Source organism: Carassius carassius, chromosome 25 (assembly GCF_963082965.1).
Source record: "Carassius carassius chromosome 25, fCarCar2.1, whole genome shotgun sequence".
Taxonomy (NCBI): Eukaryota; Metazoa; Chordata; class Actinopteri; order Cypriniformes; family Cyprinidae; genus Carassius; species Carassius carassius.
In genome coordinates, this window is record NC_081779.1 from 31,245,664 (window position 1) to 31,269,613 (window position 23,950).

Below are 23,950 nucleotides of genomic sequence, written 5' to 3' on the forward strand. Positions count from 1 at the left end.
CCTTTTTAAGATATAAAATGTTAAGCAAAGTTCTAACATTATGGAGACCTTGCCTACCTCTTATAAATCCATTTTGATCTCTATGTATTAAATTGGGTAAAAGTGCCTCCAACCTCCTTGCCAGAATTTTACTCAATATCTTAACATCTGTGTTAAGTAATGAAATTGGCCGAAATGTTTCGCATTTAGTATTTATTTTATTAGGCTTAGGAAGTAGTGTAATTAACGCGTTTCTTAAAGAGTGTGGGAGCACACCATTTTCAAAGGATTCTTTTAACATTTCTAAAATTGGTGGGACAAGTTTTCTTTTAAATTTCTTGTAAAAGTCTACATTAAGACCGTCTGGCCCCGGTGTTCGTCCCGCTGTTAAACTATCAATAGCCTCTATAATTTCTTCTTCAGTTATATCTATGTCCAGGGACAAATTTGCCTCTTCAGAGAGATTAGGTATGGATAGACCTGTCATGTCCGCTGTCAGATCGTTGTTCGTCAATAGTCCCTGTGTAGCCATTCTGTCTGATCCTGTCAAGCCTTGTTCTGTCGTGCCATTGTTTGCTGCTACTGGTTTTGTTTCAATTTTTTCCCCTCCCTCATTTCCTAGACCGGGCACCGGCATTCTTCAGAAGAGTTTTGTTTGCTCCGTCACTGGCTCTCTCGTGGCTTCCTCCCCTCTCCTCTCTCTACGCGGCCGCGCCGTTGGGCACCCTCTGCCGGGTGTTTATGCAAGGACATTGAAGTCTCTTATTTTTCTGTTGGACCTTTTTCCTCATTTCCCGGCCTGTTTTGTTCGTTGGAGGGAGTTTTTCTTTTTGACTTTTTGAATAAATTGGTCTCGCACTGTAACCTGCATCTGTGTCCAGTTGTGTTCCTGACAGAACGATCTGGCCAAGATGGACACAGCAGGTGCAGATTCTGTCAGAACCGCAGTCACCCAGCAGGGTGTTCTCCCACTTCTCCGCCCAAGGGTCACTTGTTTTCCCTTTCAGGCCCTGAAAGAGAGGCCATGGACAAATATATTAACGAATCCCTCAAAGCCGGTCTCATCCGACCCTCTTCATCTCCTGCAGGTGCTGGGTTCTTCTTTGTCAAGAAGAAGGACGGCTCTTGCGTCCTTGTATAGATTATCGAGGCCTGAATGACATCACTATTAAAAACAGGTACCCCTTGCATCTTATGTCGTCTGCCTTTGAGCTATTGCAGGGAGCCAAGGTCTTCACCAAGCTAGACCTTCGGAATGCCTATCACCTAATTCGCATACGTGAGGGGGATGAGTGGAAGACAGCTTTCAACACACCCACGGGACACTTTGAGTACCGGGTCCTACCATTTGGTCTGACCAATGCCCCAGCGGTCTTCCAGGCCCTGGTTAATGACGTGTTGAGAGACATGGTGAATCGCTTTGTCTTTGTGTATCTTGATATTTTCCCCATCTCTGCAGGTACACACTCAGCATGTTCGCCAGGTGTTACAACGGCTGCTGGAGAACCAGCTCTATGTTAAGGCGGAGAAGTGCGTGTTCCATGCCCAGTCGGTTCCGTTCCTGGGGTTCGTTGTTTCTGCGGGGGAGATCAAAGCGGACTCCTGTAAGGTAAGGGCCGTTGCCGAGTGGCCAGCTCGTGACTCTCGTAAAGCTCTGCAGCGGTTCCTGGGGTTTGCCAACTTCTACCGGCGGTTCATCCGGAACTTTGGTCAGATTGCTGCACCTTTAACGGCACTCACCTCTCCCAAGGTACCGTTCAAGTGGAATACTGGGGCACAGGAGGCCTTTGATAAATTAAAGTCCCGTTTTATCTCTGCTCCTGTCTTGTCTATTCCAGACCCTGAACGTCAATTCATTGTTGAGGTGGATGCCTCCGATGTCGGTGTGGGCGCGGTCCTATCTCAGCGGTCGCACGAGGATGGAAAGGTGCAGTTGTTGTTGGCGGTCAGGCTGGCTTTGGGGGAGTGGCGTCACTGATTGGAGGGCACAGCTCGGCCCTTCTTGGTCTGGACGGATCACAAAAACCTCGAGTATATCCGTTCGGCCAGGAGGCTGAGCTCCCGACAGGCTCGCTGGGCCCTCTTCTTTGGCCGGTTCAATTTCACGCTATCTTACAGGCCCGGGTCCAAAAATGTTAAGCCCGATGCTCTTTCTCGTCTCTTCGAGGCTCCTGGGAGGGAGGAGTCAGCAGAAACCATCTTGCCCAAGGGGGTGGTGGTGGCATCCCTCTCTTGGGACATCGAGAGACGAGTAGAGGCGGCCCTACTTATGGGGCCTGTGCCGAAGGGGGGTCGGGTAATCTGTTTGTTTCCACCAAGTTGCGCTCTGAAGTCATCCAGTGGGGTCACTCGTCCAGGCTGGTTTGTCATCCAGGAGTCCGGAGGTCGCTGGCTGCCATCTGTCGTGCATGCGTGCTTGTGTCAGTTTAATACTGGGTTTCAGATGGTACCCATCCCTAGTAACACTGAATAAAGCTCACTCCAAGATGAGAGGCGCTACGTTGCCTCTGGGCTGACTGTCCATAAAACTGCTTATAGAGAGCACCAAAGATCATATTCCAAATTACTCACTATTCCAACATCATTAATAATAATCCAGGAAATTCAAAACAGCTCTTTAAAACAATAAATCATCTTCTCTGTCCACCAACCCTGAGGCAAAATGACAGTACAGACGATCAGTGCAATAAATTCCTTTATTCTTTCACCACAAAAATAACTACCATCCGTTCTAATCTGACACCCAGCAATGTCATTCCATCCATCCCCTCAACCTCAGCACCAACATTCTCTCATTTCATTCTCCCCGAGACCCTCAACGTGCTCCCTGGACCCCCTTCCCACTGCTCTGATAAAATCAAATATGACTTTCCTAAGCCCTCTCATCACCACCATTATAAACTCTTCCCTGCACTCTGGCCATTTTCCAATCTCACTGAAAACTGCACTTATCAACCCTCGGCTTAAGAAACCCTCCCTCGATCCTGATGTTTTATCAAATTACTGGCCCATTTCTAACTTCACTCACACAGCCTCTATGAAAAATTCCAGTCTGGTTTCCGCTCCGCCCATAGTACAGAGACAGCCCTGGTCAGGGTCACAAACGATCTGCTTGTGGCCGCTGACCAGGGCTCTCCATCCCTTCTCCTGCTCTTGGACCTCTCAGCCGCCTTTGACACTGTTGACCACGCCATCCTCCTCCACCGTCTGCAACACTTCATCGGCATTTCACACACAGCATTTCAGTGGTTTCAGTCCTACCTGACTGATAGAGTTGAGTATGTGGCCCTGGGGGGAGCCAGGTCGAGGCCCCACACAGTAACATGGGAGTGCTTCAGGGTTCGGTCCTCGGCCACACCCTTTTCTCCATTTATATGCTTCCCCTGGGCCACATCATAAGCAGGCATGGAGTTGCCTTCCACTGCTATGCTGATGATACTCAGCTCTATGTCAGGTTGGACCCCACATCCCCTACATCATCACTCCCCACTCTAACTGCCTGCCTGGAGGAGACAAAGTCATGGATGACTGACAACTTCCTTCAGCTAAACAGCTCCAAAACTGAAGGTCTCCTCATTGGGACCCCACACCAACTCCGATCCTCCACCCTGACCATTTACTCATTTGCTGGCCATGACATTTCTCTCACATCCTCTATAACAAACCTGGGGGTTCGATTTGACCCCCACCTATCATTTAACACCCACATCCAACATATCTGTAAGACTGCATTCTTTCATCTCCAGAACATCTCCAAACTCCGCCCCTCTCTCTCCTTTTCTGATTCAGAGAAGCTGGTTCATGCCTTTGTCTCCTCCAGGCTCGACTACTGCAATGCACTCCTCATCGGGATCCCTGGCAGGAGCCTGCAGAGACTGCAGTACATTCAGAACTGCGCTGCCAGGGTTCTGATGAGGGTGCGTAAATCTGAGCACATCACACCCATCCTCCATAAACTTCACTGGCTTCCTGTTAGGTTCAGGATTGAGAATAAGATATGTCTCCTGACCTATCAGTGTGTCTACGGCAGCTCACCAGTGTACCTCCAAGACCTCATCAATAGGCAAAACCCAACCCGACATCTCCGTTCCTCTGATAGCCACCAACTCCAGGTCCCCAAGTCCAAACTCCGCACTATGGGAGATAGGGCCTTGACTGTGGAATACCCTCCCCATCCACCTAAGGATGCCACAATCTACTGAGGTTTTTAAAAATAAAGACTCACTTATTTTGTATTGCATTTTCCTAATATAATTCTGTTTTATTGCTGTTTTTGACTGTTTTTATGTTCAGTTTTTTATCTGTGCACCTGTAGCACTTTGAGATGTGTTCTTCATGTGTAAAGTGCAATATAAATAAAATGTATTATTATTATTATGATTAATGTTTAAAGCCAAACATGCTGAAGACTAGAAGTGCAAGAATGTTCAATTGTTTCCTCTCAAAAGACATCTGACACCACTGACACTCATTAAAAAAAGCCGGCCTAATTCTTTCTCTTTATAAACAGAAAGGTGTTTCCTAGCACTTGTGAAATTAAAATGCTAAAGGACATGCTTGAGGTCAGTATAGTGCAAATGTCATGACTAATTTATGTAAAAAGTCTTAGACATGCAACACGGGATGCTTATAGGGAGTGAGAACCGGTTAAACAGGTTTGTTCTCGCTCGTTACCCGTGTTATAGACGTTATGATTTGCATTGCTAATGTTAGAGGGCTGATGGCATGCAATGTGGCAGGCATCAGCTTACACTTTATTTTACAGTACGTGCTCATACAGTGGACCCAAGGAAGTACTGAGTACAGAAACTGCAAACTGAAATTACAGGACTTTCAAGCATTACTTTTTTGGTTTTCAAGGACTAAAATCTGAGATCTCATTTAATATTGTTATTATCTTTCAAATTCTAATAAAACACAATGGCAGCAATAAAGTGCAACACAAAAGCATGCAATGACTGTGGCAACTTTAACATTTCAAAAGATAGACAAAGTTTCCTTATTCAAACTGATTTTCTTTTTCATGAATGTATGATTGACCTGAAGAATGAAAGCTGCATCATACACTTGTTAAATTATGAGCTATATCCCCACTTATCAACACTTGGGTGCGTGACGATACACTTAGCTCATGAGATATTAAATTAAATAAAAAAATTACACTTTTATCCAAAGCAACTTACAGTGCATTCAGGCTATCAATTTTGACCTATCATGTGTATATGTAGATATAAAGATAGAATGAGACAATACTTTAATACTATTTTTAAAACATTTTTATAATAACAAAATATTTGTCTTTTGATCACACAACTCAAAACAATGTAGCTGTATTTTGAAATGTTTTAACTAATCAAGGGCTGTAACTAATGATTACTTTGGTGATCAAGTAATCTATAGATTATTTTGACAATGAGTAAGCTGTTATTTTTAGTAATACAAATAAAACAGGCTATAGTATAACTATTACTATATAAGGTAATGATGAGGCGATAATGACTGGTTCAAATCAAGTATCAAAACCAAGGAATTGCATGGTTTTATTGAACAACACTGATAAAACAGGCCTACAGTACATCATGTAATTTGCCTACACAAAATATAAACATAACCAGTTTAAAGTGAAAATGTTGTCATTAATCTCTTACCCCCATGTCGCTCCAAACCCCTAAAGCTTGGTTTGTCTTCAGAACACAATTTAAGATATTTTGGATAAAAACTGGGAGGCTTATGACTGTCCCACTGACTGCCAAGTAAAATAATACGTGAACAAAACCAAAATAGAGACTTTTTTGAGCTGACACTCTTCTGTATTATTTGTAGGGGTGTTGTTGGTGCAGTGGATAAGACACATGCCATTGGTGTGAGCGACCCAGGTTCAAATCCACTGTGAGACACCAATGTGTTGCTGAGCAAGACACTTAACCCCTAGTTGCTCCAGAGGCGTGTGACCTCTTACATATATAGCAAGTGTGAGTCGCTTTGCGTCAGCTAAATGTAAATGTATCATCCGCGCCACAAGGATACATTTTCTATGTATATTTACACTTTGATTTGAAAGAAAACAGCGCATCCTTGTGGTGCGGATGATACAGAATAATGTACGCTGCCAATATGGTGCTACGCTGATGTGGAGAGACACAGAGGAGACCTGTTGACTAAAGTCGTTATTTATTTTTTTATTTCGTGAACAGTATTCTCGTCACTTCATAACATTAAGGTTGAATCACTGATGGCAGATGGAGTATTTTGATGATGCTTTTCATTCTTTTCTGGACCTTGACACTGTTATGTATTTGGCAGTCTATGGGACAGTCACAAGCCTCCCTGTTTTCATCCAAAATCTCTTAAACTGTGTTCTGAAGACAAACAAAGCTTTAGGGCTTTGGAACGACATGGGGGTAAGTGATTAATGACAACATTTTCATTTTGGGGTGGAGTAACCCTGCCACCAACTGCCTGATGATGCTTCACTTTACATCATGATTCAAGGACATTTAAATCCATGTCATTTTTTTACTTAAATTTTGCACTTTTTATGCGCGTCCCAACTCAAGCTCAGTGCTTTACTGTCAAATGTGCATTACCAAGAAATGAACATGTAATATTATTAGTAACTGCACTTATATCAGAGTCTGGAGCCCTGGATATGTTGGCACTGATAGCCCCACGCTTTCCTGTCTGATCTTACCGTCCCATCCAATAAACCCATGGGTGCATGGGTGAACTGTTAAACACGACCAACTTCATGGATTTAGTGAGCACATGAAGTGTCATTTTGTGCTGTAACACTACAACACTACGGTTAATTCCTTGGCAGAATGAGAGCAGACGACTGTCCTCTACAGCTTGTGTGTTTGTGATGAACGAGGCACTCACTTGTCGAGCGCGGGGATGTTCCTCTTGATTGTGATGGCTCTGAAGCGCAGAATGATGTGAATGCAGAGAAACACTGCAATACTGTCGTAACAGTCTGACAGGTATGTGGACAGACTCTTCTGCAGACCGAGGAGAGACACAAAGATGAGAATGGACAATGTCTAACAAACAAACTATTACAAACTATAATAATAATAATGTAAATTTTGTTAACAAATTATATCACTAGAACAACAAAATTATGGGAATATCATGTTTCAAGATACTGATCTTCATAAGGGAGACTGTACCAGGAACATGCTGAGTGTTTTTCCCATAATGCTGTTGAACAAATCCAGAGCAGAGTTTCCGGCCACCATGAAGAAGTCGGACAGGAAGAGGAACTCTCGACAGCCGTTGTCCAGCAGAGCGTAGTGCTGACTGCGGAAGAGCGTTTCGTACGGGTACTGAGTGAGACAGAGACGGACCCATCAGCAGGGAACACACAGAGAGGGCATAAAAGAAGGAGGACAGGGTTGTAATGGTATTCGTATTCATACTCAATATTCTTTCGGTTCGGTGAGCAAATGAACCAAACAAATACAGTGTTGTTTTAACCACTGCATGAGCAGAACTTCATTGGAAACTTACAGTCTTATATATTGTTACCTTTGAGAAGAATCAATGTCTCATCTTTCAAATGATGTACATTTTCGTCAGGAAACAGAAAATGCGGTTTTGACGGTCTTTTAATTTCATTTAAAAACTGCCATTTACAGTTTGCATACATTTTTGAGTGTTAATTATATAAAAATAAATAGTAATTAAATTGAAGTTAGCGCTCTGTTGTTAACCGTAACCTTACAGTAATGTAAAAGGGCTCCTTATAGGATAGAGCAGACTCTGAGGTGGATTTTTATCACTAAGAACATTTTCATTATAATTATTTTTCTTAAAGAAAGAGTGATCTGTTCAGTAAACATTTTATATATAATGTGACGAGTCAGCTGCCTCCTCCCTGATTGTCACCGGCACCCCGTCCTAAATCGCCGCCCTTCACCAGGCTCCCGACTGGAGTGGGTGTGTGAGAGGAGGGGCGCTGTACGAGTCAGGGCTGGCGGCGTGTGATGGGGCACACCTGAAGGAAATGGAGCCTCATCACCGCCGCTGTTTAAAAGCCCAACGCGCCTCTCCTCGGGAGACCGGTCTCTTCCCCGTGCATGCACACTGGTGTCCTCGTGGGTCCAGGAAGGGTGAGCTGCCGGATCCGCGATCCGGATGGGAACCGCACCCGTTTACACGGCCGACGGGCCAGGATGCCGGGCCGTCCAATCCCCTGCCAGCGCCGCGGCCAATGAGAGAGATGCGGCCACTAGAGGAAGCCGCCGCCCCTCGCGCCTCGGACCGATGAGGGGAGCGCGTGCGGCCGCCGGACTCCGCCCCTTACCTGGACCCTCCCTCCATGAACACTGCCCGACCCACACGAACCCCGCAGCACGACGAGGACACCAGATTCCCTGTTTATTTTGGACACTCTTCCCCTTTGGCCACTTTTATCCCGTTTTATTTGATTTTCTGTTAATAAAAACCTCTCCGAGGCCTGACGCCACGCCCACCGTGTCTGTCTTGTGCTCCTCTCGTCACAATATATACATATATATATATATATATATATATATATATATATATATATATATACAAACACACACTGGGGGTGTAACGGTACGCAAAAATCACGGTTCGGTACGTACCTCTGTTTTATTACTGTTTTAAAGTCACGGTTCGGTTCATATTCGGTACAGTAAGGGAAAGAAATGCAAACATTAAACTGCAGGTTGTTTATTACTATAAACTTTTTTTTAACAATTTGTTTACACTTTTTAATACTTTTTATTAAAATATATAAAATAAAAAAAGAATGAGAAATAAAATACTGCTGCAAAGTTCACCACTAAATAAAATACTCTCAGTCTCAAACCAATATCATATAATAAAATATAATGAAAAATATAAATAAATAACTATGATTACAGTGCAGCATTACCAATCCCAGCTTGTATGCCTGCTCATATTTAAAAATATATATAACTTTTCCAAAGTGTGAAGTGCAGCATGAACAGTTTCAGTTTTTAGACCTGCTCAGATTTCGTTATAGCGTTGGACCGATCGGAATTAAGAGCAAAGGTCTGTTTAAATGCCGACGGGAGCTGCGTTTGAATCACAATCGTTTTTTTCCTAGTTGTAGTGATGTTCACACTTGCGTGATGCCTTTTGAAAACCTTAGGCCGGTGACACACTGGCATATTGCACCTGTCACACATAGTCTATTTTGCCGTCAATACTGTTGACGGTGTCCTTTATCAGTAGGCTTTATATTTATGCTCAACATGAAGTATAGATATTGTTGTCGTGAAGACAAGATCCTGGTCTGTCGGTGGTCTCCCTCTATATCACCTACAGTAGCAGTCAGGCACGATTCTGGTGTGTAAAGACACAGAAAATGTGAAGCAGCCGTCACGCAAGTGACAAACAGCAGAAACACCACGCTCACGCCACGCAGCCAGTGTGTCACCGGCCTTAGAATCAGCTGCAGGGCGGGATTTACGCTGAACGCGGAGACTTCCGCCACTTAATATGTTCGTTTGGAAACACGAAAATGTACCTATGTTCCACACACAAAATATTGCATTCGGTCATTCAGTACACACGTGCACCGTACCGAAAGCCCAGTACCAAAACGGTCCGGTACGAATACACATACCGTTACACCCCTAATATATACATACACTCCTGAACAAAATCTTAAGACCATGGGATGCATCGCAAGTTTTACACATTTTGCACTAGTGGATCATAACCGGGTTATAAGTGCTGCTTCAAAATGCCAAAAGAAAAAACAGGATCAAGAAACATAAAATAGAGAGTAAGCAATTTATTGAAAACTGCATTTAAAGTCAAACAGGCTGTTCATCAGCTGATCAAAAATTTAAGACCATAGCCCAAAAATAAACACACAACAGAACTTAAAGTGTCAAAAAAGGACTCAGTAGTGAGTAGCCCCACCATTCTTGTTGATCACTTCAAACAGTCGTTTCGGCATGCTTGATACGACTGTTTCCAGGAGGCTGGTGGGAACGTTGCTCCATGTGGTGAAGATGGCTTCACGAAGGGCATCCACGGTCTGGAACTGACGTCCGTTTTTGTAAACTTCCCTTGCCATCCATCCCCAAATGTTCTCAATGGGATTTAGATCAGGGGAACACGCAGGATGGTCCAAAAGAGCAACGTTATTCTCCTGGAAGAAGTCCTTTGTCAGGCGGGCGTTGTGAATTGCAGCGTTGTCCTGTTGAAAGAGCCAGTCATTACCGCACAGACGGGGCCCCTCGGTCAAGAGGGATGCCCGCTGCAACAGATCCACATAGTCGCCGTTTGACCCCCCTGCACAACCTGAAGCTCCATTTTCCCATTGAAGGAAAAAGCACCCCAGATCATGATGGAGCCTCCTCAACTGTGCCGCGTAGAAAACATCTCAGGTGGGATCTCCTTGCCATGCCAGTAACGTTGGAAGCCATCAGGAACATCCAGGTTAAATTTTTTCTCGTCAGAGAATAAAACTTTCTTCCACCTTTCAATGTCCCATGTTTGGTGCTTCCTTGCAAATTCCAAACGGGCAAGTTTGTGTCGTGGGAGGAGACGTGGCCTTTGAAGACGTTTTTTGTTCTTGAAGCCCTTTTCTAGCAGATGACGTCTTATGGTTATTGGGCTGCAGTCAGCATCAGTAAGGGCCTTAATTTGGGTCGAGGATCGACCTGTGTCTTCAAGGACAACCCGTCGGATCCTGCGGCTCACCTACACCCCGGTTATGATCCACTAGTGCGAAATGTGTAAAATTTGCAAGCATCCCCTGGTCTTAAGATTTTGTTCAGGAGTGTATATATATATATATATAAGCAATTTTCAATTTCCAGCTGCTATACTGAAACCATAGCGAATAGTGACGTCTCCTAATTAATTTTCTTTTCCCAATTAATGCTGTTCAGTTGCTTTGACACAATCAGACTGCAGAGCATGCAGATGAATAAGCCAGATGTTTGCGTTAACAAGGTTAAGGTCTTTCTTTGGTCTGCGCACTGGAAGTGATCTCGTCATTCTGCAATTACTAAAACCAAACTAAATAAAAATGAAATAGAAATGTTCACAAACTAAAACTGACAAAATTATTATTGAAACTAATAAAAACTAAACTACATTTTATTGCAAATTTGAAAATGATATTAAAATAAAACGAATTAAAAAATGCAAAACTACACTATAATAACCTTGGTGCCATCAATGTTTACAGGCAAGTAGAGGCTGAGTATTGGGCTTTCACACATGAGCCTATGGTGTGTGTGTGTGTGTGTGTGTGTGTGTTTAAAACACGATATGGATTTTGGCATATCGTATATATCGATATATTGTTTATATTTAATTCTGATTCCGCCACTTTGCTTGTCTGCCTTCTCTGTGCTGTGCTCGCCCCCCGCCTCCTTGATTTTGCCCCCCCCCCCCCCCTCGCGTGTTGTGTCATTGAACATGGCGGCATCCTCAACCAGCCCGGAGGCTACAGAACTAGTCTCAAAAAAGACAACTGGCTCCATTATATGAAGATACCTCAGTTTCAAGGCATCGGGCGAACAGCAGGCAGATGTCTACTGTAAGAAAAGCGATGCAGAAAACACGGACGGAATCGCGTAATCCAGTCATTAAAACAGAATTTACAGTTTAACGTGGAATGGCATGGAATTTGTAACATTTTGAATGAATTAAACAAAAGTAGGTCATTGCACTCACTCACAAATCGCGATATGGATTAATATCTGTAAATATTAAGCCAGAACAGTCTATTTAAATATGAATCCTGCATGTTCTGCGTGTCTGTGTTAATGAATGGAGCAGAAGCGCTTCTTAATTCATACACACACACGGAAGCGCGCGTGATGCTTGCGGTGATTTCAGCGTCTTTCCTCTCACTAAATAAAGACGTGAACAAATGAGGAACATCTCTAGAACTGCACCGAGAGTCACTTCATGAGCATCTGACCGTTTGATTTGAGTAAAACTAGCGTCATATATCACATCATAGACTGTAGTATCGAATAATCTATTACTATTGTTCAGCAGAATGTACATAGCTTAGTACTACTATTAAAATGAAACAAACATAATTTTTCTAAGGAATAATCACATAACATTTCTTCCATGTTTTATTTTTAATAGTAAATCCTTTATTTACCAAAAAATAAAGTTTACTTAATTTTCAATAATTAAAAAATAATAATTTAAATGAATGTTTTATGCCTTCATTTGATAACCAGAAAAATGTAAATAAACAGAATTTAAGAGGGGAAAAAAACATTTCATAAGGCTATTTTAAGATTGTTTTTATGCATTTAAATAATAACACATGCTAAAACACAGAATTAGGTAACAATAAAACATACGGTGAAGAAAAAAATAAAACATTTCATAGGGCCCTTAACGTAATATTTGGCATATAATTATTTATTTTTTAGTCGTTTTTGGGGGGTTATTTTTCCAGTAAAGATATCGAGATATATTTTTTGCTCTATATCACCCACGCCTAGTGTGTGTGTGTGTGTGTGCGCGCGTGTGTGTGTGTGAGAGTGTGAGAGTGTTAGAGTGTGTGTGTGTGTGTGCGCGCGCGTGTGTGTGCGTGTGTGTGCGCGTGTGTGTGTGAGTGCGTGTGTTTGTGTGTGAGTGCGTGTGTGTGTGTGAGAGAGTGTGTGTGTGTGTGTGCGCGCGTGTGTGTGTGTGTGTATGTTTGTGTGTGAGTGTGTGTGTGCGTGTGTGTGTGTGTGTGTGTGAGTGTGTGTGTGAGCGTGTTTGTGTGTGAGAGAGTGTGTGTGTGTGTGTGTGTGTGCATGTTTGTGTGTGTGTGTGTGTGTGTGTGAGAGTGAAGCGCAGTGTCTCACTCTGGTGTCTCCTCTCTGAGCAGTGTGTGGGATCAGTATGGGCCCCTCCAGCTCTGCAGGACTCAGCACCGCCCCCCTCGGGCCAACAGTAAAAATAGTGTTCCTACTCTTGAGAGAAGGCTTGGAGAAAAACCCTGCATAGCAGTTAAAGGAATCAACCACATTATAATGGTACAGCAAAAAGTTAACGCTTTTCCCAAAGACATCTGATACTGATCATGAAGTAAGTGTGCTACTGTAAGTGATTGCGTTCAGACGGCGGTTTGAAGGATATCTTTTTTGGCTGTGTCCTCCACTCCCATCAGATCATCCTTATCTGCAACATCTTCATACTGACAGAAAGAGAGAGAATCCTAAATTACATACATATCCATCATACATACAAATGCAATCAAAATCATTCACCTGCCTGATCTACAAGACATTCTGCTGCTGTGAACAAAATGATCTGAAAGCAATTCAACCAAGGCATTTTATCTCAAAGAAAGATAAAAGCCTACAGTCAATCCAGTCTAAAATATGACACGGATACTGGACCCTGAGAGAAAGAGCAGTGTGCCTCACACATGAGCCCAACTGGATATTATGAATATTAAGAAGTATGTTCAGATGTATTATCAGCCTATTATTATTTTGACATTTTCTTTTTTTAGCTACATTCAGACTGTAGATCTGGATGCCCAAATCAGACCTTATTCAAACCAAACAAACATCCGATCTGTCTGCTTACACAGCAGGCACAAATGAAGCACTTAATGAAGCTCATTGTTTGAGCAGCATGTAAAGCGCCAGCCGCAGCGTTAGAGGTCAATAAATACTATACTCTCAAGCTCATCCAGAAGCACAGTCTGTCACCTGGACTTTCAGCAGTCTGCCACTGTAGGACTTGAAGTAACTGAAGTAGATCTTGCTCATGGTGTCCACATACTCGTCCCGGACCTCCTTAGCAACTGTCCTCTCATTGGCTAACAGGAACTGATAGAAAAACCTGAAACACATCTGTAATCAGACAGGGCTTCTCTCTCAACAGAGATGAGAAGTTCAAAGTAGTTCAAAATGGAGAGAAGTATAAAAATAAAATAGAATTGTGATTGGGCCTAATTCTGCCTTCTCTGAGAAATCTTCTGCTGCTTCTCATTCCTCTGATGAAGCCACGCACCTGTACTTCAGTAGCGTGTTCTGAGGGATCTGGTAGTTGGTCATGGGCTTTCTGAAGGAGTAGATCTTCTGCAGGATGAACTCACGGATCTTTGAGACGGCCTGTGAGCAGAATCAGAACAGAGAGAAAACTCAGTAGTGTTCATTTTCAATACATCTGTTCGATCAAGAGTGATGAGATCGTTGTAGAATCTCTGATTTGCTCTCACTTTAATTTTGAGGCGATCTACGATGTCCTGTACATCGGAGCAGGCGAGGGTTTCTCTGAAGCTGAGCTCTTTAGCATAGTTGATCTTGCTGTTGAGCTCGTGAAGCTGCTCCAGAAAATCCTGCTCCGTCACAGGACTGTCCAGAATCACACTGAAACACACACACACAGAGTTCCTAACTGAATGATTGAGAAGCTACAGAGCTGCCTGTAATGAGCGTGTCCTTACGAGATCATGGTGCTGGGGACGACCAGCTCGTCCACCAGCTGGCTGAGATGACTGCGCACGGCCTGCCGGTTCTTCAGCCTCAGGTTCATGCTGACCGACTGCTGCTGCAGTGTCTGGATCTCACTGCTGATGGACGACAGGTCGCTCTGGAAGCTGCTCAACATGCCCTCCATTCGCTGGACACAGAGGAGCAAAGCAGCAAACTCAACACAGCTTCACATCCATCTGTCCCTCGCATAGCTCCAAATGTGCTCAAAGAGCCCAGCAGCATCAAAGCTGCCTGAATTAAGACTAGGGGTGTAATGATTATCAATTCAAATATGTGACGATTCAGATCGGTTGAGATTCTAAACAAATCATGATTCAATTGGAGCGGGAGTTTATATAAATATATCGCTCTGAGAGTCTTAAGAAAAGTTACGTGGCATTTTCTTTTCATCTTGCCACTGTACAACTCCAGATTAAAGTAGAGTTCATAAGCAGCTCTGCTTTGTTTACAGCGGTAACCAAGGTAACACTGTATCATTGCTGTTCATGAGCACCACCCATTGTCAGAGAATGAATCTGCATCTTATTAAAGGGATAGTTCACCCAAAAATGAAAATTTGATGTTTATCTGATGCCCCCAGGGCATCCAAGATGTAGGTGACTTTGTTTCTTAAAACTGAGATTTTAACACAAACCGTTGCAGTCTGTCAGTCTTATAATGGATGTGAATGGGACTCACGGCTAAAACTTACAATAAAACTTAAAAAAAAAAAAAACAAAGCTTTCTCAAGCAGGCGTGTGAGGCATCTTCTTCTTCTTCTTCTTCTTCTTGCTTTATGGTGGATCACAGAATTATACGTGCATTACCGTCACCTATCTCTCAAATGGACCATTGACACTCTATCTACAATCTCAATCGGGAGTGTTAATGGACCATTTGAAAGATAGGTGCACTTATAATTCTGTGTTCTCTTTCTAACATTCGTTCAGTATCTCACTATGGGAACGCCTCAGGGCGTGGCCAATCGCCGAAGCACCTATAACACCATGTCTGCCAACCACAGCAGACCAATCACTGCGGCGATCAGGGAGTCCCGCCTCCCTGTATATAAACCACAGCTACCTGCTATTTCGTCATTCTCACTCTCTTGCCCGTGAAGATTTTGGAAGCTGTCCTCAGCAAATTTTGGGAATTATTGCTAAACAGTTTATGGACGAAGCCGCAAGGTAACATGCCAAACGCAATAGATTCTTAACGTTTGTCGAGTGACTTGCCACTTAGAGTAAGATAACTAACGCGTTAAGGCGAGTTTTCTACTTTAAGTTTTTCTATTTATCTTTCCAAGTTTTTTGAGCACTCACCACACACCAAAAAGTAGGGGAAAAAAGTGCTCTATCGCAGCACAGGTCCATACTAGTTGTCACGTTGTGGTGGGCTTACCATACGAAAAGAGTGCAGGCTTCATGGCCACTGCAAAAGAGCCAGAGAGCCCCAGAGGAAAGGGCCGTCCTCCTCATCTGTGTGCGTGTGGAATGTGGATTTCAGGGAAAGATTTGCACGATCTCTGCATCTCTTGCTTGGGTGCTAAGCATGCTCAGGCAGCGTTGTCCAACCCTGAGGGCTGTCCCCACTGCGTGATGTTTTCGGGCAAAACCCGAGAGCTAAGGCTTCGCGTTGCAGTAGCTGGGAAGTCGGACCCATGCCTCTCTGCTCAACCCAGCTCCTGAGGTGAGATGATGGAGAAGGTGTCACCCATCCTTCCCCCGCTGTTTGAAGATTAGTTAGCAGGATAGGAAGATGAAGTGTTGTCGACCATCCTCCAGGATGACAACAATGAAGATGCTATTCTTCCCCCAATGCAGTCGCATCTGCTGAGTGCACAGGATGAGAGCTCACCCTCCCCTGTGCAGACGGATACAGATCTTCTCAAGGTCTGTTGCAGGGCCATGGCTATACTTTCAATCGACTGGCCATCCCAACCAGCAGATGAAGGAGCTGAAAGAGACTTGTATAATGGAGAGACTTCCGCCACGTCTCGCTCCAGAGAGTCAATTTATTCCAGCCGTCCCGGCTTGTGTGGCTGAAATGAAGACTAATATCTGTAAATATTAAGCCGTAACAGTCTATTTAAATATGAATCCTGCATGTTCTGTGTGTCTGTGTTAATGAATGGAGCAGAAGCGAGTCTTCCTTTATTAACACACTGAAGCGCGCGTGACGCTCCGGTGATTTCAGCGTCTGCTGTCTCACTAAATAAGGACATGAACACATGAACAACATCTCCAGAACTGCTCTGACAGTCACTTTGTGAGCATTTGAATGTTTGATTAGAGTAAAACTAGCGTCACATCACATACACAGAGCATATTTGTCAACCCTCCCGTTTTTTCTGGGTTTCTCACGTATTTTAGCTCTTTTCCTGCTGTCTTCCCGTTTTAGTATTTTCCCGTAAACTATCCCGTATTTTTACACTCTGTGTTAACTCAGAACACGCAACTATCTGTGGCTGTGAAGTGGCTTGCACTTGGGTTGCTAGACCTCCAGTAAAGCAGTTGGCAGTATACAGTAGCTTAGGCTACCATCGAAGAAGAAGACAGTTGGAGCAGCGCCAGCGGGCGGGAGGAAGAGGGAAAAAGTAGCGGGAAGTGAACTTCGAGAGTAGAGTAGATGAGTGTGATGTGCGATGATGGATCAGGACGCCGAATGCCAAAATCACTTAATTAATTACCAATCAAAACCGAGGACATTATGCCGATATTTGAGTAAATGGGAGTCCACCTTCCACTACCTGACAAGGAGCCATATAGGTCCAAATTATGCCTACTGCAAAATTTGTCTTTGTCAGGAAGAACGACATTTCGCAGCATGAAATTATTATTAATATTAAATTATTATTAATATTACCTTGTTCATAAATAAATCACTTTTAACATATCAACTGGTCTGTTATTCCTTAATATATATTGTGTAGTTATAAACACTTTTGACTAATGATTAGTCCTTTTTTTTTTTTTTTAATTTTGTGGATAAGAATCGTGTAAAAAAAAAATCCCTTATTTTGGGGATGGATTCCGGGAAATCTCCCTTATTTTCAATGTTAAATGTTGACAGCTATGACACAGAGCTGTAAAGGTACGTCAACCCATCAAAATAAAAGTCCGGTTAAAGAATATTGTTCGTCAGAATGTACATAGCCTACTACTACAACATTTCTTCCAAGTTTTATTTTTAATAGTAAATCCCCTTTGTTTACCAAAAAGTTAAGTTAATTTTCAATAATTATAAGATAAATTAAATTAATGTTTTATGTGTTTAATGTGCATCTCAAAAAATGCTTCATTTAAAACCCCAACTGAATGGCACTTAATTCATCTGTCAACTTTCTTGTCATTGTTCACAGTACAAGTACAGACAGAGAAACAATGGGTAATAATTAAATCTTTATTTTTGATGTATGCATTGCATTCTATGCATTAAAAAAAAATACAAATATTTTTTTTTCTAAAAAAGGAAACTTAGTTGTTCATTTTAAGAGACCCAGGAGTCTTATTTTCTCTTGCATAATTAATATTGCACTTTAATTAAGCAAAAACACATTTTATCCGATTACTCGATTAATCGATGGATTTTTTTGGTAGAATGCTCGATTACTAAAATATTCGATAGCTACAGCCCTATTTTGGAATAAGCCTTTTTCCCACCGAGTACCTGTTAAGGGCTTCTCGAGGCTAGATGTCCAGGGAATGGAAAATTTGGGGATGGCAGATCCTCCCCCTGTAGAATCATCTGTGGTGAATCATTTGCATCCGAGCTGCAGAGCAGCACTCCTATTCAACCGGGGCCTTATTGCCAGGGAAAACAGAGCGCTTCGCCGCATCTGTTTTTCAAAAGATTTATAAACGACTATGGGCTCAGCGGTTGTGGAAGAGAGATTGCTATGACTGGGTTTATCAGGCCTCTCTGACAAAGAAAAAGGGCCCTATCATACACCCAGTGCAATGCAACGCAAATCACAGCGCAAGTGTGTTTGCTAGTTTCAGTCCGCCCCCCATTCGCAATTTCCCATCCAGCGCCACGTCGTTTAATTACCAAATGCATTTGCACCCATTTGTGCACCCATGGGCGTGCTGGTCTAAAAAAAGTGGTGTGTTCAGGCGCATTGCTATTTTAAGGAGCTGAAAATAGACTGCGCCATAGACCAACTCAAACCTGGTCTAAAGTCTAAAGTCAATGCCGCAATATTTTTTGTTATTTAAAGAGCGCGTTGGTAGAAAATGCGCCTCGGGCGGGTCCACAATACACGTAGACTTTGGTTATTACACACAGGGATGCGCATCACACAAACATGCCAAATATTAAAAAGAAAAGGATTACAGTGTAAAAGAATATTATTGTGTAGGCTACATAAATATAACATTTTTATGATGGATAGTCATTGCATGTATTAGAATTAGGCTATCTATTTGCAATTCAGCCTATTAATACTTATAATGATGAATGAAATTAGCTTATTAATTACACCATCGTCCCATAAACACTCCTATATATTAAATGACTCATCGTGCGGAACTTTGGTGGATTCCTGCTTGTCCCGCAAATGATCTGCATCTTGCTCTTAAAGGGAATGGGAGATGACACTCTGATTGGTGTATTAAACGTTATGCCCATTACTCTTTAAGAGAAAAGGGACAACCCATTCCAAAAATGCGCCCCCCGCACACTGACCGTTTTTCCGTCGTTAAAATAGCAAAAGTGGATTTGCATGTTCTGAGTGCACCTGCGCCATGCGCTTTACACTTTGCATTTAGATCGTTAAAATAGGTCCTAAAATTGAGTTTTTGGATGCCCCTATCGATCCAAAGGCCATGTTTTGCGTGACAGTAACAGCTATGCATCGGCAATGTGACCTGCGGAAAAAAGAGGGAGAAGCATTTGAGGCCTGTCTCCCCAGAAAGCTGGCAGGTCGTCCTTATCAACCAAGCCATCCGAATTTCAAGCCTTCAGGTAGAGGAGGTCATTCGGATTATCAACCTTCCCGTCCTGCTCCACCACAACAGCCAGGAAGCACGGGACCTCAGTCAAAGCCTGGTTTCTGCAAAGCGTTAGCACTCGTTAGCTTGTCATTAGCGTTTTCATTCGAACCTATCGCTGTATTCTTTTCTCCTCTCGCTCCAGTTTTTCACAAGTTCATCAAACAACCGCAGTAAGAAGTTTCATAAAGCACGGTGAGTAATGGCTTCTCCTATCATTGTTTCTTGCACCTCTTGCCACATGTACAGTTTATCTATCTCTGTCGCTGATGAGGGATTCACATGTGATAAATGAAGGGAAATAGTTACGCTGACAGAGAAGATTTCAGAATTAGAGACACGCATCCAAACTTTAATTGAGGACAGTAAGAATGTTAGGGCTCTAGATACAGCTTTGGATGCGTCTAGCTCAGGGATTCCTGTACATTGTTCGGTTCCGGAAACAGAGCCCCAGCAGCAGGGCAACTGGGTGACGGTGAGGCAGCATAGTCGTGGGTCAAAACACCGCTCTTCTGTTCCGATCAAAACATTAAACAGGTTCTCCCCACTCAGTGATGCACCCACTGAGAAACCTGATGAAAGTGCTCTAGTTATTGGTGATTCTATTGTACAGAACGTGAATATAGAGACACCAGCCACCATAGTCAAATGTTTACCGGGAGCCAGAGCGCCTGACATCTTGGCAAATTTAAAAGTGCTGGCTAATGCTAAACGTAAATACAGTAAGATTGTTATTCATGCCGGCGCTAATGATGTTCGACTTCGCCAGTCGGAGATCACTAAAAATAACATTAAAGCGGTGTGTGAACTTGCAAGCACGATGTCAGACACTGTAATATGCTCTGGTCCCCTCCCTGCATACCGTGGTGATGAGATGCATAGCAGATTGTCATTACTTAATGGCTGGATGTCTAAGTGGTGCCAACAGAATAACATAGGTTTCATAGACAATTGGACGAGCTTTTGGGGCAGACCTGACCTGTTTAAAAGAGATGGTCTTCATCCCTCCTGGGGTGGCTCCACTCTTCTCTTTAGAAATATGGCAAATAGTCTTAGTGTTTATACTTGACTAACTGGGGCCCAGGTCAGGAAGCAGACAGACTGGCTAAACCGACCGTCTGCTAGCTGCCTCCCGTCACAGAGGTCAGCTAATTCTCAGCACATAGAGACTTTTTCACCTAAATATCACACTATAGAGACTGTGTCTGTTCCCCGAACTAGAAAAAACAAAAAACGTCCAAACCAAGTTAAGATTAACAATTTAATTGAGGTTCAACAAATAAAAAACAGAAGCAATATGGATAAACAAATGATAACGCTTGGCTTATTGAATATCAGATCCCTTTCTACGAAAACACTTTTTGTAAATAATATGATCACTGATCATAATATAGATGTACTCTGTTTGACAGAAACCTGGCTAAAACCTGATGATTACATTATTTTAAATGAGTCCACCCCCCAAGATTACTGTTATAAACATGATCCGCGTCTAAACAGCAAAGGTGGAGGTGTTGCATCAATTTATAACAACGTTTTCAGGATTTCTCAGAGGGCAGGCTACAAGTATAACTCGTTTGAAGTAATGGTGCTTCATATAACATTATCCAGAGAAACAAATGTTAATGATAAATCCCCTGTTATGTTTGTACTGGCTACTGTATACAGGCCACCAGGGCACCATACAGACTTTATTAAAGAGTTTGGTGATTTTACATCCGAGTTAGTTCTGGCTGCAGATACAGTCTTAATAGTTGGTGATTTTAATATCCATGTTGATAATGAAAAAGATGCATTGGGATCAGCATTTATAGACATTCTGAACTCTATTGGTGTTAGACAACACGTTTCAGGACCTACTCATTGTCGAAATCATACTCTAGATTTAATACTGTCACATGGAATTGATGTTGATGGTGTTGAAATTATTCAGCCAAGTGATGATATCTCAGATCATTATTTAGTTCTGTGCAAACTTCATATAGCCAAAATTACATCTTCCTGATGTATCCAAATTCCTTAGCATATCCAAAACCTCAGAACTTGATGATGTAACAGAAACTATGGACTCTCTCTTTTCTAGCACTTTAAATACAGTTGCTCCTTTACGCTTAAGGAAGGTTAAGGAAAACAGTTTGACACCATGGTATAATGAGCATACTCGCACCCTAAAGAGAGCAGCCCGAAAAATGGAGCGCAGCTGGAGGAAAACAAAACTAGAGGTATTTCGTATTGCTTGGCGGGAAAGTAACATATCCTGCAGAAAAGCATTAAAAACTGCTAGATCCGATTACTTTTCTTCTCTTTTAGAAGAAAACAAACATAGCCCCAGGTATTTATTCAATACAGTGGCTAAATTAACGAAAAATAAAGCCTCAACAAGTGTTGACATTTCCCAACATCACAGCAGTAATGACTTCATGAACTACTTTACTTCTAAAATCGATACTATTAGAGATAAAATTGCAACCATTCAGCCGTCAGCTACAGTATCACATCAGACAGTGCACTATAGACCCCCTGAGGAACAGTTCCACTCATTCTCTACTATAGGAGAGGAAGAATTGTATAAACTTGTTAAATCATCTAAACCAACAACATGTATGTTAGACCCTATACCATCTAAGCTCCTAAAAGAGGTGCTTCCAGAAGTCATAGATCCTCTTCTGACTATTAGTAATTCCTCATTGTCATTAGGATATGTCCCCAAAACCTTCAAACTGGCTGTTATTAAGCCTCTCATCAAAAACCCACAACTTGACCCCAAAGAACTAGTTAATTATAGACCAATCTCGAATCTCCCTTTTCTGTCCAAGATACTAGAAAAGGTGGTATCCTCACAATTATATTCCTTCTTAGAGAAAAATGGTATATGTGAGGATTTCCAGTCAGGATTTAGACCGTATCATAGTGCTGAGACTGCTCTCCTTAGAGTTACAAATGATCTGCTCTTATCATCTGATCGTGGGTGTATCTCTCTATTAGTTTTATTGGATCTTAGTGCTGCGTTTGACACAATTGACCACAACATTCTTTTGCATAGACTTGAACACTTTGTTGGCATCAGTGAAAGTGCATTAGCATGGTTTAAATCGTACTTATTTGAGCGCCATCAGTTCGTAGCAGTGAATGAAGATGTATCATATCGATCACAAGTGCAGTATGGAGTACCTCAAGGCTCAGTACTAGGGCCGCTACTCTTCACGCTTTATATGTTACCCTTGGGAGATATCATCAGGAAACATGGTGTTAGCTTTCACTGTTATGCTGATGATACTCAACTCTATATTTCTTCGCAGCCCGGTGAAACACACCAATTTGAAAAACTAATGGATTGCATAGTCGATATAAAAAACTGGATGACAAGTAATTTCTTACTGCTAAATTCTGAAAAAACAGAGGTGTTAATTATAGGACCTAAAAACTCCGCTTGTAATAACCTGGAACAGTGTCTAAGACTTGATGGTTGCTCTGTCAATTCTTCGTCATCAGTTAGGAACCTAGGTGTGCTATTTGATCGCAATCTTTCCTTAGAAAGCCACGTTTCTAGCATTTGTAAAACTGCATTTTTCCATCTCAAAAATATATCTAAATTACGGCCTATGCTCTCAATGTCTAATGCAGAAATGTTAATCCATGCATTTATGACCTCAAGGTTAGATTATTGTAATGCTTTATTGGGTGGTTGTTCTGCACGCTTAGTAAACAAACTACAGCTAGTCCAAAATGCAGCAGCAAGAGTTCTTACTAGAACCAGGAAGTATGACCATATTAGCCCGGTCCTGTCAACACTGCACTGGCTCCCTATCAAGCATCGTATAGATTTTAAAATATTGCTTATTACCTATAAAGCCCTGAATGATTTAGCACCTCAGCATTTGACTGAGCTCCTTTTACATTATAATCCTCTACGTCCGCTACGTTCTCAAAACTCAGGCAATTTGATAATACCTAGAATATCAAAATCAACTGCGGGCGGCAGATCCTTTTCCTATTTGGCGCCTAAACTCTGGAATAACCTACCTAACATTGTTCGGGAGGCAGACACACTATTGCAGTTTAAATCTAGATTAAAGACCCATCTCTTTAACCTGGCATACACATAACATACTAATATGCTTTAATTATCCAAATCCGTTAAAGGATTTTTAGGCTGCATTAATTAGGTAAACCGGAAACACTTCCCATAACACCCTATGTACTTGCTACATCATTAGAAGAATGTCATCTACGCTAATATTTGTCTGTCTCTATTTTGTTCCGAGGTCACCGTGGCCACCAGATCCAGTCTGTGTCCAGATCAGAGGGTCACTGCAGTCACCCGGATCCAGTACGTATCCAGACCAGATGGTGGATCAGCACCTAGAAAGGACCTCTACATCCCTGAAAGACAGCGGAGACCAGGACAACTAGAGCCCCAGATACAGATCCCCTGTAAAGACCTTGTCTCAGAGGAGCACCAGGACAAGACCACAGGAAACAGATGATTCTTCTGCACAATCTGACTTTGCTGCAGCCTGGAAT

General features: G+C 42.5%; 1 protein-coding gene across 1 annotated transcript in view; it reads right to left on the bottom strand.

Annotated features, from left to right (window-relative positions):
• Window positions 1-23,950, bottom strand: part of vps52 (VPS52 subunit of GARP complex) — a 53,379-nt gene that overhangs the window by 11,715 nt on the left and 17,714 nt on the right. Inside the window, exons 6-13 of the mRNA XM_059510122.1 lie at window positions 14,408-14,583; window positions 14,180-14,330; window positions 13,972-14,072; window positions 13,668-13,800; window positions 13,087-13,144; window positions 12,813-12,946; window positions 7,149-7,304; window positions 6,859-6,977 (exon numbers count right to left, since the gene is read on the bottom strand). Of these exons, the coding sequence (XP_059366105.1) occupies window positions 6,859-6,977; window positions 7,149-7,304; window positions 12,813-12,946; window positions 13,087-13,144; window positions 13,668-13,800; window positions 13,972-14,072; window positions 14,180-14,330; window positions 14,408-14,583 (1,028 nt within the window). The remainder of the gene's footprint in view (window positions 1-6,858; window positions 6,978-7,148; window positions 7,305-12,812; window positions 12,947-13,086; window positions 13,145-13,667; window positions 13,801-13,971; window positions 14,073-14,179; window positions 14,331-14,407; window positions 14,584-23,950) is intronic.